The following is a 21790-nucleotide window of genomic DNA, read 5'->3' as shown; positions in this document are numbered from 1 at the left end:
CCAGGATCATTGATTAGCCCGTCACACTCCAAGTGCAACGGGAGATGGCCATGACTGCACGCCGGTGGGTAGTACTATTCGTCTCAGTTGGGTTCGTAGGTGGGCCTACGATGGGTACGCAGGTGACAACTAAGACATCGCAATATAAATTCCCTTATACAATACCAGAGTTTACAATGGTCTAGAAAAGGAATTTTGCCGCTGTTGACGCCGCCGTCACATGTGACGGCGGCTACACCGCGGGGAATTGATTTAATTAAATAAATGCACACGAATTCCTCCAGCCTCGAATCCTTTTTGTCTTTGAAGTAGACCCCCAACTGCTTCTCTTCAACCTACTTTCCATGTAAGACTACTTTATCCATTCTGTCCTGAGAAGACTATTTCTTCCCTTGTTACGGTCCTACCTTTTCCACCTACAAAGCCAGAACTCTGCCGCCAACCCTGTAACGCACTAACTCGACTGACCGAAGCAAGAACGCGATGCCACCGCTGCTGGACCTGCCAAATGAAATTCTCCACCATATTGTAGGCTATCTGGCCCTAGAGTCAGATATGAATCTGCTAGCCAGGACGAACCGCCATCTTCACAGTTCAATCAACCCCTTTTTGTATCGTTTCAATGCCCTGCACAGACAGATGTCCGCACTCCTCTGGGCGGCAAATCATGGGATAGCTGGGACGGCCCAGCATTCAGTGAACGCTAGTGGCGGAGTTTCAAGCAATGTACAACTTGGGATATTCTATGATGCACTGTCAATAGCAGTGCACGCAGGACACACAAGTATCGCGAAGGCTCTTCTACTACAGGAGGGAATCGATCCGAATTTCCATTATCAGAGTGTCGATCCTGATGTCCAATATCAGAGTGAAGAGGATAGATTTTGGGTGACGTTTTTAGCAAGAGCAGCCCAGGCGGGACATGTGGATATGGTGGCCCTGTTGTTGTCAACAAAAGGCATCAACCCGAATCTAGGGGATAGCATGGGGAGGCCCCCAATTGCTTATGCGGGATTCAGCAGCCAAGGTGCAGTGGTTACACTGCTGCTTGCGGCCCCAGGCGTAGATCTTAACTGGAAAGATCAACATGGCCGCACACCACTTTCCTGGACAGTTAGTTTCGGATCAGAAGCAACTGTGTCTCAATTCCTATCTCGACAGGACATTGATGTCAATGCGGCTATACTTACAGATGACTTGTTCCAGAAGGGATGGACCGCCCTGATGTTCGCGGCTAACAGGGGATATGTAAAGAATGTGGAGCTCTTGCTTAACACACCATATATCAATGTGAACCACCAATGCCCCAGAGGAGAAATGGCTTTATACTGGGCAGTGCAGGCCGGCTCTGAAGCTATCGTGAAGCTTCTACTCGCAAAAGGGGCATATCCTGACCCCAGAGACAGTCATAATCTGTCTCCTCTCATCCAGGCTGCCTTGGATGGCCACTTATCGATCATGAAATTGCTATATGAAGCAGGCGCTGACCTCAACACTACCACCGGCACTGGGTGTACTGCACTTATTTTAGCTTCGGACGAAGGATATACAGCTATAGTTGCTTTTCTTTTGGATACTGGAAAGGTGGACCTAGCAGTGCAAGGCGAAGAGGACAAGCGTAATGCTTTGTCGCTAGCTGCTGAAAGGGGACATCGAGAGATTGTTGACCTGTTATTGAAACAGGATGGCCAAGGGTTTCCTAACGCAAGGGACTATAGGGGACGATCGCCATTATCATATGCGACGGAGCATGGTGACCTTGAGACCATTAAAATGTTGATACAGAATACATCTGTAATTGATACTAGGGAAACAGATGCCCACGGTCAAACACTCCTTTCCTATGCCGCGCGGCACAATAATCCAGAAATCCTGAATCTGCTAGTGTCAGGCACCAAAAGTACTAGATAGAGATACAGTCTTTTGACATAATGCTACGGCTTGAATTACTATGCAGTGAGGCTCTGAGATGGAGACCAGGAAAAGCCTAACGGTCATTGATTTCCAATATCTAGGAGTACATATCACCACAACAATAACTTCTCAGAACGGGGATTCACAGCAATGGCTGAAGAGGTTGATACAGAATAATAGCAATCGGAAACCCGAACGGCCCAATGTATTCAAAGAAATACTTATCAAGTTGACCAGTCAATATTCAGGTCCTTCGCAACATGTTTGCAGGGAACGCTCAAATTTGATGTGTGCATTCCACCGCAGGGTTCCTTTGGTCCCACAAAATCTGAACCTTTCTTGGAATTATACTTGCCATATGAAACCATATGCGTTCCGTGAGGGAATATGATTCTCACACCTCATTCCGTGATTTTCAGCTTTTTCAAGTACTCGTCTGCTCCCTTAATTATCACCAAGTCCTCTGCGTGGTACAGATCTTCCTTACTAACGGGGCCACAGGGATTCGAGATCTTTCGTGAGTTTACCTGGTTCCAATATCGCTGAAACCAGTCCTTCACGGGTTTATTTTTATTGCTGACTTTGTGACTTTTGTCCAATATCTCATCGACGATTCCTCTGCCACGGGGCTTGGAACCTACCGCGACTCCAACATCTGGGATAAAGAGCGCAGACACGATCACATTCCCGTTGAAGTAAAACCTGTCCTTAATCTTCTCGTAGCCCTTTTCGGCTAGGTTTTTGATCTCGTCTGGAGCAAGTTCCTTGGAGCCCATGTCTTTGGCTGCAATGAAGCGGTAAAACGTCCGCTCCTTCCAGGCCGAATTGAAAGACTGGTCCACCTCATTCTCCTCTTTTACACCTCGGCTGACAATGCTATGGTTATGACCTTCTAGGTGGATCGCCTCAAGCGCGGTGGCTAAGTCCTCCTGATGAACATCAGGAGCATCGCCATCATCGTTAGGCTTATCGGTGTTGGTTCGTGCGATAGCTCCGTATCCAACATGGGTCTCAAAATTGGGGTGTTAGGACAGTCCAGGAAGCGATTCTGCAATCTCTCTCCTTGCATAGGTTGGCTGGGCGTCATAGCGTCCGATTTCTTCTTGGGGTCAGCGTATGTGGCCAGATGCCGAACTATATCAAGGAATACTTCTTACCATCGCCGAAATCATTGCCAATAGACTGGCCTTCCAAGGGCTCACTGTCTGCAGTTGGCCGTGTAAAGACTGAAGAAAAGAAACCGCTCACAGCCAACACTGCCAGGAAGTTCGGGATAACCCAGCGCATTGTAGGCAAGACAATGATGTATGATGTTCTCAAGTGGTTTTTGTTGTTTCGGGGTAATGGTGTCGGTATGTGGGTGATTTTTGTCTGTCATGATGATCTTGTTCGTAGAGGAAAAGGACGATATATAAAGTTTAGAGATGCCTTCATAAAGCCACTACCCCCAGGCAACCGACCTTGAGCGTATAGCTGTAGGGTCTGTCCAAATCCGCGAAAACCAACAGTTGATAGGGTTTGGCTGATCGCGAGGCGAAGTGATTGGCCGTTCATTAGCCGCCGACAGGGATCAGTTTTAGTATGGATTGGGCCCCCATGGAGACTATTCATGTATGCGGTAGCCTTGTCAGGCAGGGGCTGTAGCCCCTAGAAATAATACATACCATATGATGTTAGCCATAATGATTGGTAGTTGCTCTGTGGTCCAACAGCCCTTGGTTTAACCCTAGTACCTGAATGATCAGGAACTTAGAGGCGTAAGGCACACATGTTTCAACTTTATTCTTTCCGTCAGGTATTCGAGGAGACATGTGACGAACTCCCATCTATAGAGATAGAACATCTAACATTAGCTTTGATTATAGCCAGACAGGATGCAACCACCAGGGAGGTGGAGATGGGGTCCCTGCGCGCCGATCCAAGTACTGGAGAATCGGCCGATATCTAAAAATAATTGATATACTGTTGGCTCAGAGGAATCATAAGAAATGTTCAGCCTAGCTATACATCATCCTGAACCCCGAGTGTAGAGTGATGTCATAGTGCATGTGTTGATCTACTCCATATAGTTCATACTAGTTAGAGAGTTTCTACTCCTACAGTGCCATTCCCGGATGTCAGTACTTGGACCTTGCACGAGGTCCATGCCACTCGTTCTGTATATGAAACAAGGAGGCCTGGGCCATATATGGCAGCCACCAAAAGATCCCATGCTTAGTGTTGGTCAGCATCATACTCTATTGAAATGAAGGAAAGGTAGGAAGAAAATATCATAGGTAGAGTAGCTATTGGGGGTTGCCTGATTCTAATCATTTCATAGAGAGAAATACCAGCCGATAGATATAAGTACGCTTTGGATGTTCAAAGAATTCATTCCGACATCTCATCATTCTCGGTTCTATCACCAAGCCTATCCACATTTACGATTCCATTGCAAAATGCATACCAAGTTTCTTCTTACAATCTCTATTATAACAAGCACTCTTTTTTTCTCCTCTGATGCTGCCCCTGCACCGGCAGCTGATGAAGGTTTAGTCATCATCGGCTCCCCCCCAGTCAGGGCCAATTGGACTGAATCCAGCTTCTTGCAATGTGTTAAGCAGCTAAACGGCTTTAAGTCAGCTAATGTCGTGGATGACAACATTGCTTTCAAGTGCATTGGTGTGTATGGCAATGGTGACTTGAGCCTCCATGCTCCCAGTAGCAAGAATGCCGATAGCTGTCCAGCAAATTCTCTCCCTTCGACCTCAGAGGAAGTCGACAACAAGAGCTGTGCCAAAGAACTCTCGAAGAACTTCGAAGAAGCCGCCCCCTTTCGTGCTGCCGTTGATTCCATCTGTCACGACCTCGTCGGAAGTTTAATGGACAAAGGAATGAACCATATCACTCACAAATTCACGGATGCCTCTTCTAAATCCGATTCATGGCTGTTAAAGAACAAGAAGGTCCTCTTGGAAGCCACGATGAACCTGACGCCGCAGACCCGTGCTGCTCTAAAAGCTGGCAAGGTAGCCAAAGCCACGCTGGATACTCTGTGTGAGAACGGATTAAAGGAATTCGGCACTAAAGGGCAAGGGTGCACACAGGAATTGAACTACTAGAAGAAGACCCTTGGTATCTCGCATCATGGGATCCCTTATGACCGGGCCACGACAACAGGCGTGAAGGATGGTGTGGTTGATTTGTTTGTGGGCAATGCCGTGAACAAGATTGGTACTATCGCCCTGTCCTGGTCCAAGCCTAAACAACCATAGACTTGGTTTGTTAGCTTCTCTGATAGCCTTTCCCGACCTACAAGGAGTGATGGTAGTTACATTGATACCATGTGGTGTTCAGCTGCCATTGCCAGGGTCTATATTCAACATATAGATCCATGACAGTACTTTACCTGACAAATCGCACTGTTTGTACCTAGCTTGTTGATTTTTCCCGCACATGTCACGCGTCAACACTTTTTTTCTTCTCCCCTTACCGCTTGAAATTCTGATTAGGTAGCACCAATGTTCCTTTCTTGCTCGCGCGGTCACACTATATTCAGTAAAAGCTAAACCTTAACTGCGTATGGATTACGCAGCACAGTCAGATGTCTATTTCCAATCTAGGTAGAGTAGTGATGATAAGACAGTACAGCCATAGATCGAAGTTGTGGACGATATCTACTGTCCAGGGTCGATAGGCCTGTCAACGATGTAAGGATATGTAGGGGTCTTGATTTATAACCGAAGGCTTTTGTACCTAAAGGCTTCATTCAGGATCCCCTAGAGAAAATCCCGGTATATCGTCTGATGTTCGGCCTCCAAAGCCAAACCGACCTATGACGGAAGTCATTGGTGTGTTAAGTGGTGAGTGGTATACTTGTGTAGGATCTGGAGCAGCAGACTTTGGCTACTATAGCACCCGAGCTTTCATTAGCTAGCATCGATATCAAAACAACATATATAGGGTAGGAATGCATGCGACATTTTATTCCTCGCGCCCAGCGAGGGCATTGTCTCCTTGCTAAGGTGTGTGCCAGGAAAGAACGAATCACGAGTAGTGATTGTGAGCTTGACTACTATGGTGTAACTACAAGAGATTATTATTCTCCATATCATGACCGAGAGAATGGACCACATGTCAACGGTTTAAAATTGGGAAATCACCGGGGGCCGAGCAGAAATAGGTAACAAAGTATCACGTTCTCCTCGGAGATAATAAATATAATAAATAAGATCCACTGGTGTGTGAGTGTGTGTAATTAATTAAACCCATTGCGGGAAAAAGAAAAAAAGAAAAAAAGAAAGAAATGCTCCCACGCGGATTTGAACCGCGGACCTCATGATTACTAGTCATGCGCTCTACCAACTGAGCCATAGGAGCCGTTATGGAATACTGTGCATCTTATTATCATAAACAGACCAGAGCTATCCAGCCATCGACAAATTTAAACCATCTTCCTCTCCTCTCCGTCACCGTCAGGGTTGATTAACACAGCCATTCAACTGTCGCAAGTCCCAACACCATACCAATCACGGTCTTTGCCATGTCACTACCGGTAATGGACAGTCGCAGTGATGCATTCGGGGTGGGCGTGCTCGTTTCACTCGCGCTTGTGGTCGTAGCAGGGGTATCGGACGTGGTTGTCGCCGACGCCGTTGGCACATCGCTGGATCCGCCAGTGGCCGTAGAGGAGGATTGAGTTGACCTCGTTGATGTCACTGTAGCGTTCGTTGCAGTCGTGGTCGAATTCGATCCGGTCGAGAGACTCTCAACTTGGAAACCATGGATGGCTACCGACGACGCTTTGGAAAAGCGCTCGGTCGCCTGTCCCACAGCCTTGCCCGAGCAGTCGTCGGTGCCGTACAATAACATATTTATATTCTTCTCGCCTTGCGCATCGATGGCAAATACCATTCCCTTTTCATGATTGACAGTGATACACTTGGAGGGCCCGTGGCCGGATTCCACGTGTGTTGTGTTGCTGGCATCTTTCCACGTGAACTCCCACGCAGCAGTGGAGGGAAGAACGGCCAGGGCAGAGACCGATAGAGGGAGCAATGCTGACCACTTCATGTTGATGGGCTTTTACTGGCCGACAGGACACTCGAGGGCGTGTGCGTAGGGTTGGAAGTAAAACGGGAGGCGAAGAAGAGGAGAACTCTTTCTGCTGTCGGGGTGGAAGCGTCCTTCCTCCACTTTTAAGTATTCGACAGTCTCGACTCTTGACTGCGAAATGACTTCCCCCAGCACGGATGGTGAACTGCAGATCCTCGTATTCATTTGCCGAACAGCCACTCAGGAACAACGCTGATCATCAAGTTTTCTTGGCGTAGGGCATTAGCTCTGTATTGATACGGGTTGCCAGGAACAAGATGGCCGGAGAACCAATGTCAGGGGGGTCAGTGGCGTAACTTATAGGGTTACATTGCGTTAGTCTTTCTCTGGCGTGTTAATGGGAAGGTACTGAGTGTAGGATAAATTGATTCGCACGAGGGTTTGCGGCTCGAATAATATCCTTTTTCCCCCACTATGATTGTGGATGTTGTCCAAGATATATTTCTCGTCAAGGACGGACACCAGCTAACGAACACTCTAGCACAACCCAACTACATAGGCAATTACGGACCTAATCTCGTAAATGCATAACTTTGGAGTATCTAGTATAGATTATTTTGCAATCCATGTAGGGAAATGAGCATTAGGATATCTTGAAGGCGGTCATTTATAGAGGCTTTCTAGGATCGACGCGACCTGCAACAAGTAACAATCATTCATGATGGATTTCCAGTGATACGGCAGGATTGGGAAACGTTGACTAAGCATCTATTCACAGCGCCACTAGAATAACTGTAGAGCCCTGCAAAGTCCTGGCAAAGTTACGCCCCCCTCGAGAGAAGCTTCCAACAACCTTTGTCAACAAGTCTGCGAATACGTAGTCAGGCAAATGGCTTCGCCTACACATCGCACCGAACTAATTGCATGAACAATACGCTGCTTGCCAGGTAATAAGCCTCCGATCCAAACCATATTCCCGAAAGAGTCAGGAATTTTAGCATATTCCAATGTTAACGTCAATGTGGTGACCCGACGGTTGCGCTATCCATTGCGAGTATAAGCCGAATAGGGGGGCCGGTCATTCTAGAACCTCCCCGTAGAGCTTGGATCACCTGCTCATACCAAAGAATACTTATTCAACAAAAACAATAATCAAAACAGCTACTAGATCCCTAGCTGTTCGCTGTCAAAGCCCCGGACTTTTGTGTTGGGCCGACTTTGATACTAAACAAGATTCTTCCCGGGGGGTGGGGGGCAGCAGAACCCTGATTAGAGGGACTTTTGCTTGAAAGTACTTACAAGTACAATTCGTAGGGGTTTCACTTCTGTTATGAACCTTCGTCCCCCAAAATAGAGTCCGTTCAATCCCAGGGTTGGCCCACCGAGGTCTTCTGACTTTAGTCACCGGAGAGCCACTCTATTATACATAGAACACACATGCCTTCCAAACATAGGGTACCCAACTATATATTTTGGTATTGTACCTTTTACATTCCGGAGATCGCCTCCTAAACACTTGGTGACAGTGCTAAATGTCTTTAGGTTGTTTATTTTAGGCCCTTTCAGGTTAACCAACTACATCCTTGTCGTGGGTTCTGGGAGCTACTGCTGCTGACTAGAAAATCGATTGCTAGATTCTATGCGCGCGGCATAGCCATCCCAAAAGTGTTCCAATATGTCACAAGAGTATGATATGGAGCACTGTGAACCAGTGAGTGCTTACATAATGGCGCCTACAGAGGAATTGGTCACTAAATGCCCACCGAATTCCCGCTATACAACACCCCCCTTCATCACCTCTCTAACTATACCAGATCTACGTAATATCCTAAACGCTTGCTCTTGTTTCAGTCGGCGAGCTTGTAATTGTGAACGTCGTAACCACTTTCACCACATCCCTTATTGCTCACTCGCTCTATTTTCCACCTCCAATTCAACTTTTTGCGAACCGATTCATCCCTTGTCGTTTTCAACTTCCACCCGAGGCAAAGAGTTTCTCGATATGAGGAGGATCATCTCAGGATTGAGACACTCCATGCGAGGGTCTGCGTCACCTACGCCGGGCACGACCCCAGATCCAGCTCTATCGGCGACAGCGGGTCCAGTTGGCCCACACTCGACTATCTCCCAGTCTAAAGGGGCGGGATTAGTACCCGTAACAGTAGACCCGAGGGGAAAGTTAACTGGCGATATCATCTATCGTAATGCACCGGTAGAAGACCTCCCACCCGAAGTTCGACATCACCTTCTTTCTATGCTGGAACTGGAAACACTGAGGGCGCTACTTTATGCGTCTCCTGTCTATCACCAGCAATATCTGTTAGCGCGCAAGCGCTTGCTCTGCAAAAGCTTGGAGACAACATTGCGCACCGCTACTATCGACGCTTGTGCTGTTTATCAGTCTGGCCTGGTCGACTTTCCTCACTCGCGCACTAAAGAGAAAGTCAATACGTTTCTTCAATCCTACCAGGACCAGCGGGGTTCATCCCTGTATTCAGTACCGAGCAAAACTTGTAGCGTTGATGAGCTCGTGGCCTTAGCGGTGTTCTACTTCTCAATCGTCAAACCACTGGCACAATACTACACTAGCTGGGCGCTGGGCAATCTTGCCACAGAGACCGGTAACCCACGAAGTAACGAGCCTTTAAGCCAGGTGGAGGAGACACGACTAATACGTGCCCTGTATCGGTTCCAGCTCTGCTGTAACCTGTTCGGAGCTGGCTGCCACAAGTCCTCACAGATGCAAAGACTGAGCTTCGACTCTGTGGAAATCGGGACGATATTCTTAGACTTATTCGAGCCTTGGGAGGTCGAGGAAATCTCCTGTATCTACACCTTCGCCAAGGAAAGATATAACCAGATCTTTAACGACATCCGCTGGGATGTCCATGAAGAGAACCCCAAGTTTGAAGGACAACGGCCACCCACCCCTGAAGGAGCATTTGACCTAGATAATAGTTGTTAGTCCCAGCCCTCCATTCCTCTGCATTTCCCCGCCAGCAACACCCCTTTGATACTCGAGAGCAACTAACTCTATAACAACAACAGGGATCAGGGATAGTCTCCTGAAAGGAACAATCTCCTGCGGTCTTGGCCTCTTACATATGGTCATCTTTAAGATGAAGGACCACAAACATCTAGTCACGACGATGCAACAGCACATATCGTGGCCGGCAGGCAATTTCCTCGAGGGTGAAGCCTTAGGCGAATCAGCACAATCCCAGCGACGCCAGGATCACCCCTCGAATCGGGACTTGCGACAGGAGAGAGGTGACCCGCTCCCATTCCAAGGAGATGAAGTCCCCGAGACAAATGGAGTACGTCCACCTCTGGCCTGGACCCTGATATGGAAGGGATCGTACAGCAACCTATACGGATACTACGTGCAGGATACCATCCGCCGCTGGGGATATGTTATTTGGGATGCGACGCGACTCGACCGCACCGGCGCAAGAGAGCTTTTGGCACGACAGTGGGAGGCGGATTGGGGGGACACTGATCCAAGAGATAATCTGCTGTAGTGGTGCGATAGCCGCTGAAAGAGCAGCTTGGCTTAGGTACTTTGTTTCGAGAAGATAGAATCCTTCTGGAAGTTAAGCTTTGACCGATGAAACAGTATTGTTGTTTTTAGGGCGTTTTTCTATAGTGAGGCCCAGCCACAACTTCAGTCTCTATTTCAACCTCAACATCTCATTTTCATCTCGGTTCCCTAACCATGAGACAGGCTAACCTAGACCAACTTTTTAGAGTTCGGTAGTGAGGACTTACGGGATCATGAATTCTTGATCTCCTCCTTGAAGGCCATCATGCTCTCTATGAGATAGCGCCGCTGATGGAGGGGTACGCGATAGCCTCTATCATCGCAAATAGCAATAGATCCTTAGATCGAAACTCAATAATCGTATCCCCAAAAGGCTAGCGACCAGACAAAGTTCCCAGATTGCCATATGCACGGGCACCACACCGACTGAAGTTCTGACGCCATCGCGAGTGACCTGGTAGTTGCACGACGCGCAAGCGATACAAAGAAGTACCACCGACGATCTGATATTGCCAATGCTCGCGAGCTTATCCAGGAACTGCCAGCTGACAAGAAGGATGACACGAGTCATGAGCCTTCTCCAATGAAACTGTGACTTGGCAGAGGCCCAAGCTGCCAAAGCTCGCCAGCTTCGGTCTCGTGGTAAGATGATCGCGATGAGTGGAAAGCTGGGCTCCCACATGGTTGGGCATCACCCCGCAGTCGTTGCATTAGTGTTGAAATAGTGTTAGAGTATCACCAGAGTTTAACCCCGGATTTTGTGGCTCGAGCAGTCTTGGCAATGTACCCTGATGGAAAACGTGCGCGTTGATGATAACGATGATAGCTCTCAAGGACACCGCTCGTTGTGAGAGTAAAGCATCGTAGAACTGTGCAAGAGCTGCTCATCATAATCTGCTCAGAGGTCTCCATGACATGATGTCACGGGCGATATTTAAGCTTACAAGAACCCCTGCTACTTGTGGAGATATTCTGATCTCGTAAGTTTCTAGGCCGCAATTTCTCAGTGTTATTGATTTCCTTTGACCTAAGATTGATACCGACCACCTCAAAATGTCGGCATCAGACATTTCCGACATGAAGCAACATGATGCTCAGCATGTGGAGAGTGTCAGGAGCCTTGTCACCATTGACAATATCCAAGTGCTCGGTCTGAGTCCTGAGGATACGCAGTTCTACACAAGCTTCTCCGCGGAACAGAAAAAGGCACTCTTACGCAAGGTAAGTCTTCACTATATGAGCGCATTGGGACTGAACTAATCTATACCACCTGACATCAGGTCGATATTCGCTTGGTGCCAATGTTGGCCGTGCTTTACTTAATCTCTCAGATTGACCGAGCCAACATCGGAAATGCAAAGATTGAGGGGCTCACGGAAGACTTGCGACTAAGTGGCATCCAGTATAACATTGTACTGAGCATCTTCTTTGTCCCCTATGTGCTTCTGGGTAAGCATGCCTTACAATCTGACAATTCATACGGCGCTAACCAGGATATGATTGCAGAGGTGCCAAGTAATATCCTACTCAAGAGCTTTTTCAGGCCTTCAGTCTATCTGGGAATTCTCATCACTTGCTGGGGAATTGTGATGACCCTAACAGGCATTGTGCAAAATTTTGCTGGTATGCTCGTCACACGTCTCCTCCTGGGTGCCTTCGAGTAAGTCCTCCTTCTCCAGGCTACCTACTCAACTATGTATATCGCTCATGCTCCTAAAAGAGCCGGATTCTACCCTGCAGCAGTATATCTGTGCACATTCTGGTATATGCCCAAGGACCTCGCCTATCGCGTTTCCATCTTCTACTGTGCCAGTGCGCTTTCTGGGGCTTTCTCGGGTCTTCTGGCCGCCGGCATTGCGCAAATGCATGAAATCGGTGGCCAGGAAGGCTGGCGATGGATCTTCCTGCTAGAAGGACTTGCGACGGTAGTTCTCGGCGTGATGTGCTTTTTCCTGCTCATTGATTCACCGAAAAGATCAAGCAAGTGGCTTAGCCCCGACGAAATCCGATACCTTGAGCTGCAACATTTCATAAAAGAAGGGGGTGATTTCAAAGACCAGAGAAAGAGGGTTTCTTGGGAGGAGCTGAAAACCGTTTTTCTCAACTGGAGGTTGTATCTGCTGGCGTATATCTTGCTCTGCCAGTCTGCCTCCGCGTACGGTTGGTTGACTCCTCCTCATCTGTGGCTCGCGTCGCACTAATCATGGAATATATAGGCCTCAAATTCACCATGCCTACTATCACGAAGGCCATGGGTTTCACCAATACGAACGCGCAACTCATGGTTGCGCCCCCGTATATTGCGGCTGCCATCTCCGCCATCTGTTGCTCGAAACTGTCCGACCTCTTCTACTGGCGAATGCCCTTCGTTGCGATACCATTGATGGTCGTCACGATTGGCTACTCAATTGTTATCTCGTTCCATGGACAATTGAAGGAGAACATTGGCCCTTGCTACTTCGCTATGGTCCTTGTCTGTATCGGTCTTTACCCGACCCACCCTGCAACCACCTCATGGTTGGCCAACAACCTGGCCCCATCCGGGCGCAGAGCCATTGGCCTTGCTCTTAGTATCTGCATTGGGAATACCGGCGGCGTTATCGGTAGTTACATGTACATGGATAAGGAGGCCCCCACGTATTATACCGGGTTTGGCTTGTCACTCGCTTTCGGTGGCTCTGGTTTGATTGCAGCGCTTCTGCTGGAGCTTTCATATATTTATGGCAACCGAAGGAAAGCAAATGAATCCGAAGCGGAAATCAGAGAGCAATACACGGATGACCAGCTGTTGGCGATGGGTGACAAGTCTCCATTATTCAAGTACACGCTGTGAGTGGTGTCGCATGTCGGGTTTTGCTTTTCTTCCTAGGCCCAGCACGAATACTTCAGGGTTCGCAATATAAGTACTGTGGTTATTCTCCGAGATATTTGATAATGACTTATTATGCGGTTATTTCCATCAGTTCCTATCAGGGTGCCATAGGATGCACAACAATTTGGCCGAATACATCACTGCAAAATTCCTAGCTAAGAATAGCAAGCAGACTTTCTGGTGAGAGCACTTTGGATAATCGCTGCCAACAGTCTTTCGTATGGAACCCCATTTTCTTCGGCGCTCTTCGCCAGCGGCGAATGGCCGGGAAGAAGGCCGGATATAGGATTCAGCTATATGACATTAGATAAACTCGTCTTCGTTAAGGTGAGATCGACCTTGGCAGGCTTACCTCTAGAATGTTAGGGACAGCATCGTGCTCATCGGAGTTGAACCGAATGTCGACCCGCCCAGCATCACGGCAGCCCAAGGTTCTCCAAGCGTCCAATGCAACCTGGCAGGCAACCTTGACCTGTGGTTCAGTCATAAGCCCCGGGTCATTCCGTCCTACCAGCATGTTTGCGTCACTACACTTGCTTTTTCTGCTGGCAAACTCTAAGCCGCTGGACCTGGGGTTTTGCCATAGAAGCTCGTTGACGCCAACCACACAACTCTGGACACCAGTTCCTAGAATGCTCACTGAAAGCTCCCGTCCCGACAGAAAAGGTTCCACCAAGATATCTTGGTCGGGTAATTTTGATCGTAGCTTTTTGACTGCCGATTCTAGCTCGGCAGGTTCTGTCACTTTGTTAAATCTGTCGATTCCCTTAGACGATCCTTCTATAACTGGCTTTAAAAAGAGTGGGTAGTGCGATGACATATGGTTAAGATTCTCAAGGCTCAGGTTCTGGTCCTTCCGTGAGATCACCGAGAATGGAGCGGTGGGTATGTTATGATGAGCCAGAATAATCTAAGTGTCCATATGAGTTAGCAGGGCCGTGGTCTTCAAGTAATGGCCCAAATAGAGACGATACCTTAGTATGGGCCTTGTTCTGACAAAGTGCCATCGTGGCAGCGTCAGAAAATGTGTAAAGCAATTGATAGGCGTCTAACAGCGCTGGAACCTGGGCTTCTCTGGATGGTCCATGAAATCCTTGTGTGATGTTAAATACCAGATCCCAATCCTTATATGTGCCAGCCGCTAGGTGCTTGACAAGAGATTGGATTCCTGGGACTAGTGTAACATGATGCCCAAGGCCTCGCAGGGTAGTCAGCACAGTATCGGCTTCACCATTGTGTGGTAAAGCCGCACATTCTTCTTCTGAATAACCTTTGCTGTGGAAGGTCGACCGTTGTTCGGCGATTAAGGCTATATTAAGAGAAGGTGTATCAGACATGGCCGGCCGCGAATAGCATCCAATATCGGATTGAGATGGAGTAGGAATTGAAAACTTCCAATTTACACCTCAACTACATGCGCTATTTAAAGGGTAAATCCGGTACAGCTTATATCACTCTTAAATACACTATAGCCTTCCTCTAGAAAGTCAGGAGTTGATTCGGGGTAACCCGCATTCGGATAGTGGCCAAAGTTAAATTAATGAAACCTACGTAGCCATGAGCTCAACGATCTTGAGCGCTCAAGGGATTGGAATCGTGAGGAAAAGCCTGTAACTATATATTTAACATACTAATAGAGATATATGAATAGTCTGGTGTAAAATCAAAAGGTCCGATTGTTTCCTTCTGGAGCTAGATGGCATTTTGTGGAGACCACATTTTGCATCTAGTACATCTACCAGCTCAGCCACTCTGTGAAGTTCAAGATGAAAAAACAAGCTCTAGCCTCCACTTGGGTGGAAGCTGGATCGTGAGCTACCCACACTATGGGGGCGTAACTTTTGATCTACATCATCGTTCTCTACAGTGGGGCCAATCACGCCCTTCTCTCTGTCCCATACAGAGTTGTCATCGGGTCAGGTTCGGGTCCTAGAGGCTAGAACCCGGGCTGATTTAGGGAACCCTGCCTACCGCGGAATAAATCGACGTTCCGGACAATAGCGATTTCTGACCGAAACCTTAGCATTTTATAAATTATATTAAACCACGCACTTATTTAGTATCACTCTTACTCTATAAAATATACTATATATAATATATTAATACTGAATTTATTTATAATATAGAAAGTTTATATTTAATTAGGATTTTTTTGATATTAGTAGTAGTAGTGATAGTGATACTAGACAGTAAATACTAGGCAGTAGGCAGTAGTAGTAGACGGTGGTAGTAGACGGTAGTAGTAGACGGTAGTAGTAGACAGTAGTAGTAGACAGTAGTAGTGAGAAAGCTAAGCTTAGAGGATCCTATTATCTGTAACTCCTAAATTTAGGGGCTACTGTACGGTCTGTACGGTGTACCTGAACTCCTAAAGATATAAGTTTTTAAGAATAATAGAAAATTATAAATATATTCAGAGCTAAATCAATTATTTAAACTATTATAAATAGTAGATACTACAGTAAAGCTTTTAAATAGATTAAATTAACTGACTTAGACTAAGATATACTGTGTTGGTATTGGGAAGTTTGGTAATATTTTACATTGTCCGGAACGTCGATTTAGTCCGCCGTACCTGCCACTATCCCTGATTAGGTAATATACTGCTTAGTTATCAGGTGCCTTAACTAACTATCTATAGTTATATGTTTAGAAGACTAGATTCCAGAACCTTAAACTGATTTTTAAAGCTCTACATCTCTACTAGTTCTATATAGAAATCTAGAAAGAATCTAGAAAATGTAGATTTTTAATCATGTGATGCCAAGTAAAACCCGCGCAGGTTTTCCAGGCCAACTCACCGTGAGTGTCTGCATACATCATGCCAATTTAGCAGTTCTAGTATTGGAACTGTTCATCAGTGAGGTGGAGAGCACTATAAAACAACAACAAGACCCATAAGATGCATTACGATAGGCATGTCAAAGCAAAGTGGTGTGCAGCATATAGCTATACCACTCGTTTACGTCCTGTGGTCCATAATATCAGCAGACTTGCTACGATAGAGTCTAGCTAGCCTTGAATCGAGTAAATGTCGAACAAAAAGAAACAGGCACTGGGCGAGATCCTCCACCTGGGCCATCCTTGATTCAAGTTCGGCTTCCGACAGCAAGGGTTTTTCAAGCTGTTGTGTTGCGCCTGTGCATCAGAAATGTGTCCAAATTGAAATATAACTTCCTCTATTGAGATCTAAAAAAAAAAAAGAAAGAAATATGTAACACAAAAATAATAATGACAACAGTACGCTAAAAGCATTCTAATATAAAGAAAAGTAGATCATATATCCAGAAGCCCCTGAACAACCTCCTCCACTCCGTGAAGCATCTCCTCCATCGGTTGATCAGAGTCCAGCGAAATCACATCACTTTCAGACCCAGATGGACTCTCCAACGTATCCAACTGCGAGTCGACCATAGCGGAGCTCATATAATGACCCTCCTTAGCAGACCGAGCAATGAGGCGTTCCTTGAGCTGCGCCCGATCCTTGATGGACAACATAAGAAAGGTAACATTGACGGGGAAATCAAATAGTCGCGACAAGCGTCGTAGTTCGTCGCGGTAGATAGCCCGGAGTGCCGAGCATGTTACCACCACCGCTGGTGCTGCCGAGTGTTGAAGTCGGTCCATTACCGCTCCCCGAATATGAGCCAACCAGTCCCACCGGTCGCTATCGGTGAGAGGAATATTGTTGGCCATCCGCTGTCGGGATACTGGAGAGTGGAGATCGTCACCTTCAATGATGGGCATGCTAAATCGTTGCGCCAATGCCTCGGCGGCTGTACTTTTACCGCAGCCGCAGGGACCTGCCAGGAAGATGACCTCACGGGACTTCTTGGAGACAGATGTTATATCCTTGATTGACCAGCATTGGTTTCGGAAATGCCCCATGAATCGCGACACAAACTGTGCATTGAGTCCTCCTGCTTGACGCAAGGCTGGTGCACCGGCCTGGGCCTTCTTTGTGTCATAGAGGAGGACTCGACTAGGCCGATCATGGTCGTACTTGCTAGCGAAGAACTCGATTAACTTGATCGGAGGATTTGCAGCTGGGTCTGGGTTAGACTGACGCAAACGGTTCAACCACTCTCGCTGGGGCAATTGCTCGAATTCTAGCCCAGCAGTTTTGAGCAGCGGAAGCAGGTCGCGAGTCCAGTGACTGAGGGTGGGATTGGTCAGGTTGACGATGTCCGCTACGTCCGTTCCCAGTGCGAGTTCAATGACGCTGTTTGCGATGACATCAACAGGGGTCCAGGAAAGAACATCGTCTAGTTCAGGAAGAGCTTTGATGGTCTTGCCCGTCTGGAGGATCATCGGAATAGCCTCTGTAGCATTCCAGATGCCATGGACGGTATCCGCAACAATTTGGCCCACACGTAAGACGCGGGCAGCGATGTTAGTGTGTTGCGCGGCGCGGTTGACAATGTGTTCTGTCACGAGCTTTGACTGCGCGTAGCCCATGCCCTGGGCGTATGACAAGGACTCCGGCAACTCTTCCGGTACCCAGTGGCCTGGGGTCCGAGCCACTGTGCTCACAGACGAGCAGAAAGAGAACTTTGCGGGCATAGGCGCCTGGGAATCTAGACATAGGTCGAGCAGATGGCGGGTCGCAGCAATACAGCTATCCTCGAAGCTACCCAGAGACCAGTTGAAGTTGACGGACCAAGCACAGTGGATCACTGCAGTCAGAGACTGAGTCAACTGCGTGTAAGTGGGTTCATCCAAGCCGAGGCGAGATGCGTTGGAGAGTTGTGCGGGCAAAGCAACAATCTTGCGTTCATCAGCGGGACTTAAGTTGTATAGTAAACCCCGATCATAAAGACTTTGGCGCACTCGGCGAAGGGCAGAGTGCGCAGAACTTGCCCGAACCAGGCAGAACACGGTATGGACCTGTTCCATCTGAACCAGCTGCGCCACGAGGTGAACACCCAGCGAGCCCGTGGCCCCGGTCACAGCAATACGCTCTCCCTTGACCGCTTGCAGTACTGGTATATGCGCCTTGAAATTGTTGCTGTATTTGTCAATAAGCTGCGACATCTGTTCCTCGATGGGGACCTGTTTGCCGGCGTCGAGGCCTAGACGGAGTCGGGTGATTTCGTCTGCCATGCGTTGAATAGAGGGGTGTTCAAAGACGAAGTTTTGGGATAGTCTCTGGCCGCCGATGTTCAGCGTCTTGGTGATTATTTTCCGTAAGCGAATCGACTGTAGGCTGTCGACACCAAGACTGAATACGTCGGTGGTATCCTCCAACACAGCAGAATTGATCGTTGGGGCCACTTCCAGCAAGCTTTCCCGGAGAAAAGTATTCAACTCGATTCCCTCCAAGACTTGATCACCCGTCGCATCGCCCTGCTCATAGACCTGTTCAATCTGCTCTTGGAAGTCGCGGTAGAATGCAGAGCGGATCACGGTTCCCTTGTCGGTTGCGCGATATACCGTATTGGGAGGGAGGACTTGAATCATATCACGCGAGATGTGAGCATAGGAGGGGGAGTCCGCGTTGCACTTTTCGATGGCAGGAAAGACGGCATCAATGACCTCTTCGTCAGTCTTGTTCACAGTATTGGCTGCGCGGACGAGGAATAACCCTAGGCGATCCTTGTTGGCACCAAAAGCAATCGCCTCGCCCACGTCCGGATGGTTACGAGCCACGCCCTCGATGATGAGAGGGTTAGCCTTTTCGCCATTCTCCAGCACAAGTGTATCATCCAGGCGAGCGTAGTAGCGCCAGGCATTGGGCTTGGATGGATGCTTCTCAAACAGATCCTTTGTCGCATAGGATCCATCGGGGCGGTTGCTCGCCACCTTCGATGGCCAACCCTCCAGGACCGAGAGTTCGTAGATCCCAGGGAATCGCTCTTCCCACCGGATATATGGCAGCAAGGAGGGCCCCGGTCGAACATAATCCCAGTCCAAATCGGAGCGCTCCCGGAAGGATGTCATCAGCTGTCCCGTTTCCGTTGTTCCATAATGGGAGACCAGTAATGTGCCGTTCTTCACAAGCGTGTCGCCAATTGGCTTGGGACAGGACGAGCCACCAAACATGACCAGCTCCATCCGTGCCAAGGATTCGAGGCCCTGTTCTGACTCGGAAAGAAGTTTCAAGGCGTATGGGACGGCATAGAGCACTTGAATATCTGGGTGTCCCTGCAGCGTGGATAACAAGCAAGAGGCCGTCAATGGTAGCTTCGCATTGTACATGTAAATTAGCTTCTGCGAGTGAATTGCTCGGAAAAGACAGCTAATGCCATGGGCATGAAAGAGGGGCAGCGTGATAAATCCCTTGAGACCGAAGTTGTTGGCGTAATTTTTCAATGCACCAGCATGCGTCTGATAGATCGGCTTAGGGTGTCCTGTTGAACCGCTTGAATGAATGATCCAGCACACGTTCTTTGCCTCCGTCGGTCCGTCAAATTCGCTCGCCTCAAGGACCAGCTTGCCGGTGATGGAGCTGTCATAGTCCTCGCGCTTTAACACCGGTTGCACGATCACACCCGTCCTGCTGCTTACGTTGTCCGCCATAGCCTTGAAACCGTCCTGAGCGATGAGAAAGGAGGCTTTGGTGGCATCGACCAAGCTGACATAGGCATCCTCAGCGATGCGCGTCGAAAGCAACAGCACTGTGTGCCCCAGTCTCGAAATGGCCATCAATGTGATGAGGTATTCAAAGTCAGAAGGGCCAAGTAAGCCCACCACCTGCACAGGATCCTCTGATGACCGACGTTGAGGAATTATCTCCGCATAGTGAATAGCTGCAGCCTCCACATAGTCATGTAACTGCGATCTCAAGTCAGTATTGGGTTGAGTGGTGTCTCTGGTGACTCAAAAACCGTGTGGGGATAGGCTGTGGGTGCGTACCTGACGAGGAGTGTAGTATACATAATCGATGTCCTTGGAAGGGTATGCGACAATGGGTTCATCGGCTGCTTTTCCATTGGCTCGCGTGAGCAGGAGGTCATGGATTGTGTAGATTTCTCGTTCAGGCTCCTCGTACTCGTCGTTTGACGTTGCCGGGGACGAGACTTCCGGAGAAGCCGATGCAGCCTCCGACGTAGCCGGCGAGGATAATACCGGCAATAATGGCGCTGTGCAAGCCATGGTAAGCTGGTAACTTAGTTGTCTATCTATTTCGGTCTCGCTGTGTTTGCAGTTGCGCAGCCTTATAGGTTTATAGCTTGGGGACAATTCCGCCCACCCCACAGTCTGAAACACCACTGGCCATCCCACGTCTGACGAAATGGTTAAAAATGCGGGGCCTCTCCAGGTGCTCCGACAGGAAGCTCACGAGGATCGTTGCATAATCTTGTTGGAGTACCCCGTATACTCGGTCGACTTTGGGGTCGCTGCTTTTCCGCCTCATTTCCGCGTTCAGGCGGAAATCCCCACACAATATCGTCCGCCAACCCCCACCACCAAGGAAAGACTGGATTCTCCAGACAATCTGATTGATGAATGATTGTCCTCGGCTCTTTGCTTGCTATCATTCGGGTTTATCTCCGTCTTCAGGCCGGCAATTGTATGCCTCGCGACAAGATAACCGCAGGGAAAACCCCTCGTTTAGTTTGCAGAAAATCCGCTGACTTAAAAGATAATCCGAAAATGGTTAACCTGGGTTTCGCTTTTCCTAAGGTCTTAGATGAATTCCTCTTGGCTAACCGCCGAGCTCCGTAGTATGAGCATGAGTAACTCTTGGCTTAAATCATATCAGCCTATTAAATCCTGCTATCAGTTGGTTCATTTGGGGTCAAACACAGTCTCAAATGGTATTATCGTTCATTCACTTAAGCTATATAAAAGCATTTAGGCGTCTGTAATACGTGGTGTCCAATGAAACGCCATCTGGCTGCCGAGCTTCCAACGTTGCAAAATGCTGGCTCTGCAACCTAGGGTTTGATTTGGAGAAAGTCTTTGTCAACCAGAAGTATCACTATAAAATACTCTTCAAAGACCCCTGGAGCGTCCGGACCTTTTTAGATAGTTGATTGGGATGATGATGCAGTCGTCACGGTTGGACTCTGTGATGATATATATTTCCAATTGCAATTAGTACCAAAGGGATATATTAAAATACTCAAGTACGCGTTATGATGCCTGGAGACTCTCCGTTATCCATCCTTATACGATGGCCATATTGACCTTCTAATCCAACTTCATTCCACTAGTCTACTACTACTAGAAGTTATTGCTATACGGGGTATTCCACGTCTTCTGTCTTTAGCGGGACGCCACAATTGAATCTACAAGCCCTATGGGGCTGGTGGTTGTTTCGGGCGCCGTGATTCGTGAATCCTGCTTATTCAGCGGGAAACTATTGCTCCATTACCATAATCGGCTCGTCTCGGAGATACGCGCAGTTCAAATTCAGCCGATCTCTGTTTTTTTCCCCTTGAAATTTCGGTGATGAGTCCGACCACTCTGATAGTGTGCAATAG

At 48.1% G+C, this 21790-nt stretch overlaps 8 protein-coding genes and 1 non-coding gene across 9 annotated transcripts; 4 read left to right on the top strand and 5 right to left on the bottom strand.

Moving 5' to 3' along the window:
• Nucleotides 1-359: 359 nt before the first annotated feature.
• Nucleotides 360-1911, top strand: BDV38DRAFT_296565 (ankyrin repeat domain-containing protein; the record flags this gene model as incomplete). Its single annotated transcript, XM_032062957.1, has 1 exon — nt 360-1911. The coding sequence occupies exon 1, from the start codon at nt 484-486 to the stop codon at nt 1909-1911; it is 1428 nt and encodes a 475-aa protein (XP_031908934.1). The 5' UTR covers nt 360-483.
• Nucleotides 1912-2315: 404 nt separating this feature from the next.
• Nucleotides 2316-3201, bottom strand: BDV38DRAFT_287345 (uncharacterized protein; the record flags this gene model as incomplete). Its single annotated transcript, XM_032060845.1, has 2 exons — nt 2316-2905; nt 3072-3201. 2 exons carry the CDS (start codon nt 3199-3201, stop codon nt 2316-2318), a joined length of 720 nt encoding a protein of 239 aa, XP_031908933.1.
• A 1151-nt stretch (nt 3202-4352) lies between these two features.
• On the top strand, nt 4353-5168 carry BDV38DRAFT_287344 (uncharacterized protein; the record flags this gene model as incomplete). Its single annotated transcript, XM_032060844.1, has 2 exons — nt 4353-4922; nt 5016-5168. The coding sequence occupies 2 exons, from the start codon at nt 4353-4355 to the stop codon at nt 5166-5168; spliced, it is 723 nt and encodes a 240-aa protein (XP_031908932.1).
• Nucleotides 5169-6150: 982 nt separating this feature from the next.
• Nucleotides 6151-7427, bottom strand: BDV38DRAFT_260154 (uncharacterized protein). The gene has a single exon (XM_032055883.1). The coding sequence runs from the start codon at nt 6964-6966 to the stop codon at nt 6379-6381; it is 588 nt and encodes a 195-aa protein (XP_031908931.1). The 5' UTR covers nt 6967-7427; the 3' UTR covers nt 6151-6378.
• BDV38DRAFT_t211 lies at nt 6201-6273 on the bottom strand. The gene has a single exon. It is a non-coding gene; the product is annotated as a tRNA-Thr (tRNA).
• A 1523-nt stretch (nt 7428-8950) lies between the features above and the next one.
• Nucleotides 8951-10469, top strand: BDV38DRAFT_296563 (uncharacterized protein; the record flags this gene model as incomplete). Its single annotated transcript, XM_032062956.1, has 2 exons — nt 8951-9908; nt 9997-10469. The coding sequence occupies 2 exons, from the start codon at nt 8951-8953 to the stop codon at nt 10467-10469; spliced, it is 1431 nt and encodes a 476-aa protein (XP_031908930.1).
• Nucleotides 10470-11542: 1073 nt separating this feature from the next.
• BDV38DRAFT_287341 (putative MFS transporter) lies at nt 11543-13322 on the top strand (the record flags this gene model as incomplete). The annotated part of the gene is made up of 5 exons (XM_032060843.1): nt 11543-11710; nt 11770-11938; nt 11996-12149; nt 12210-12649; nt 12706-13322. 5 exons carry the CDS (start codon nt 11543-11545, stop codon nt 13320-13322), a joined length of 1548 nt encoding a protein of 515 aa, XP_031908929.1.
• A 194-nt stretch (nt 13323-13516) lies between these two features.
• Nucleotides 13517-14698, bottom strand: BDV38DRAFT_296561 (D-alanine--D-alanine ligase family protein; the record flags this gene model as incomplete). The annotated part of the gene is made up of 3 exons (XM_032062955.1): nt 13517-13654; nt 13714-14271; nt 14336-14698. 3 exons carry the CDS (start codon nt 14696-14698, stop codon nt 13517-13519), a joined length of 1059 nt encoding a protein of 352 aa, XP_031908928.1.
• A 1939-nt stretch (nt 14699-16637) lies between these two features.
• BDV38DRAFT_287339 (uncharacterized protein) lies at nt 16638-20456 on the bottom strand (the record flags this gene model as incomplete). Its single annotated transcript, XM_032060842.1, has 2 exons — nt 16638-20135; nt 20217-20456. The coding sequence occupies 2 exons, from the start codon at nt 20454-20456 to the stop codon at nt 16638-16640; spliced, it is 3738 nt and encodes a 1245-aa protein (XP_031908927.1).
• Between the last annotated feature and the right edge of the window lie 1334 nt (nt 20457-21790).

The sequence above is a fragment of the Aspergillus pseudotamarii genome (assembly GCF_009193445.1).
Source record: "Aspergillus pseudotamarii strain CBS 117625 unplaced genomic scaffold BDV38scaffold_75, whole genome shotgun sequence".
NCBI classification, from domain to species: Eukaryota; Fungi; Ascomycota; class Eurotiomycetes; order Eurotiales; family Aspergillaceae; genus Aspergillus; species Aspergillus pseudotamarii.
This window is presented reverse-complemented; position numbering and strand designations above follow the sequence as displayed.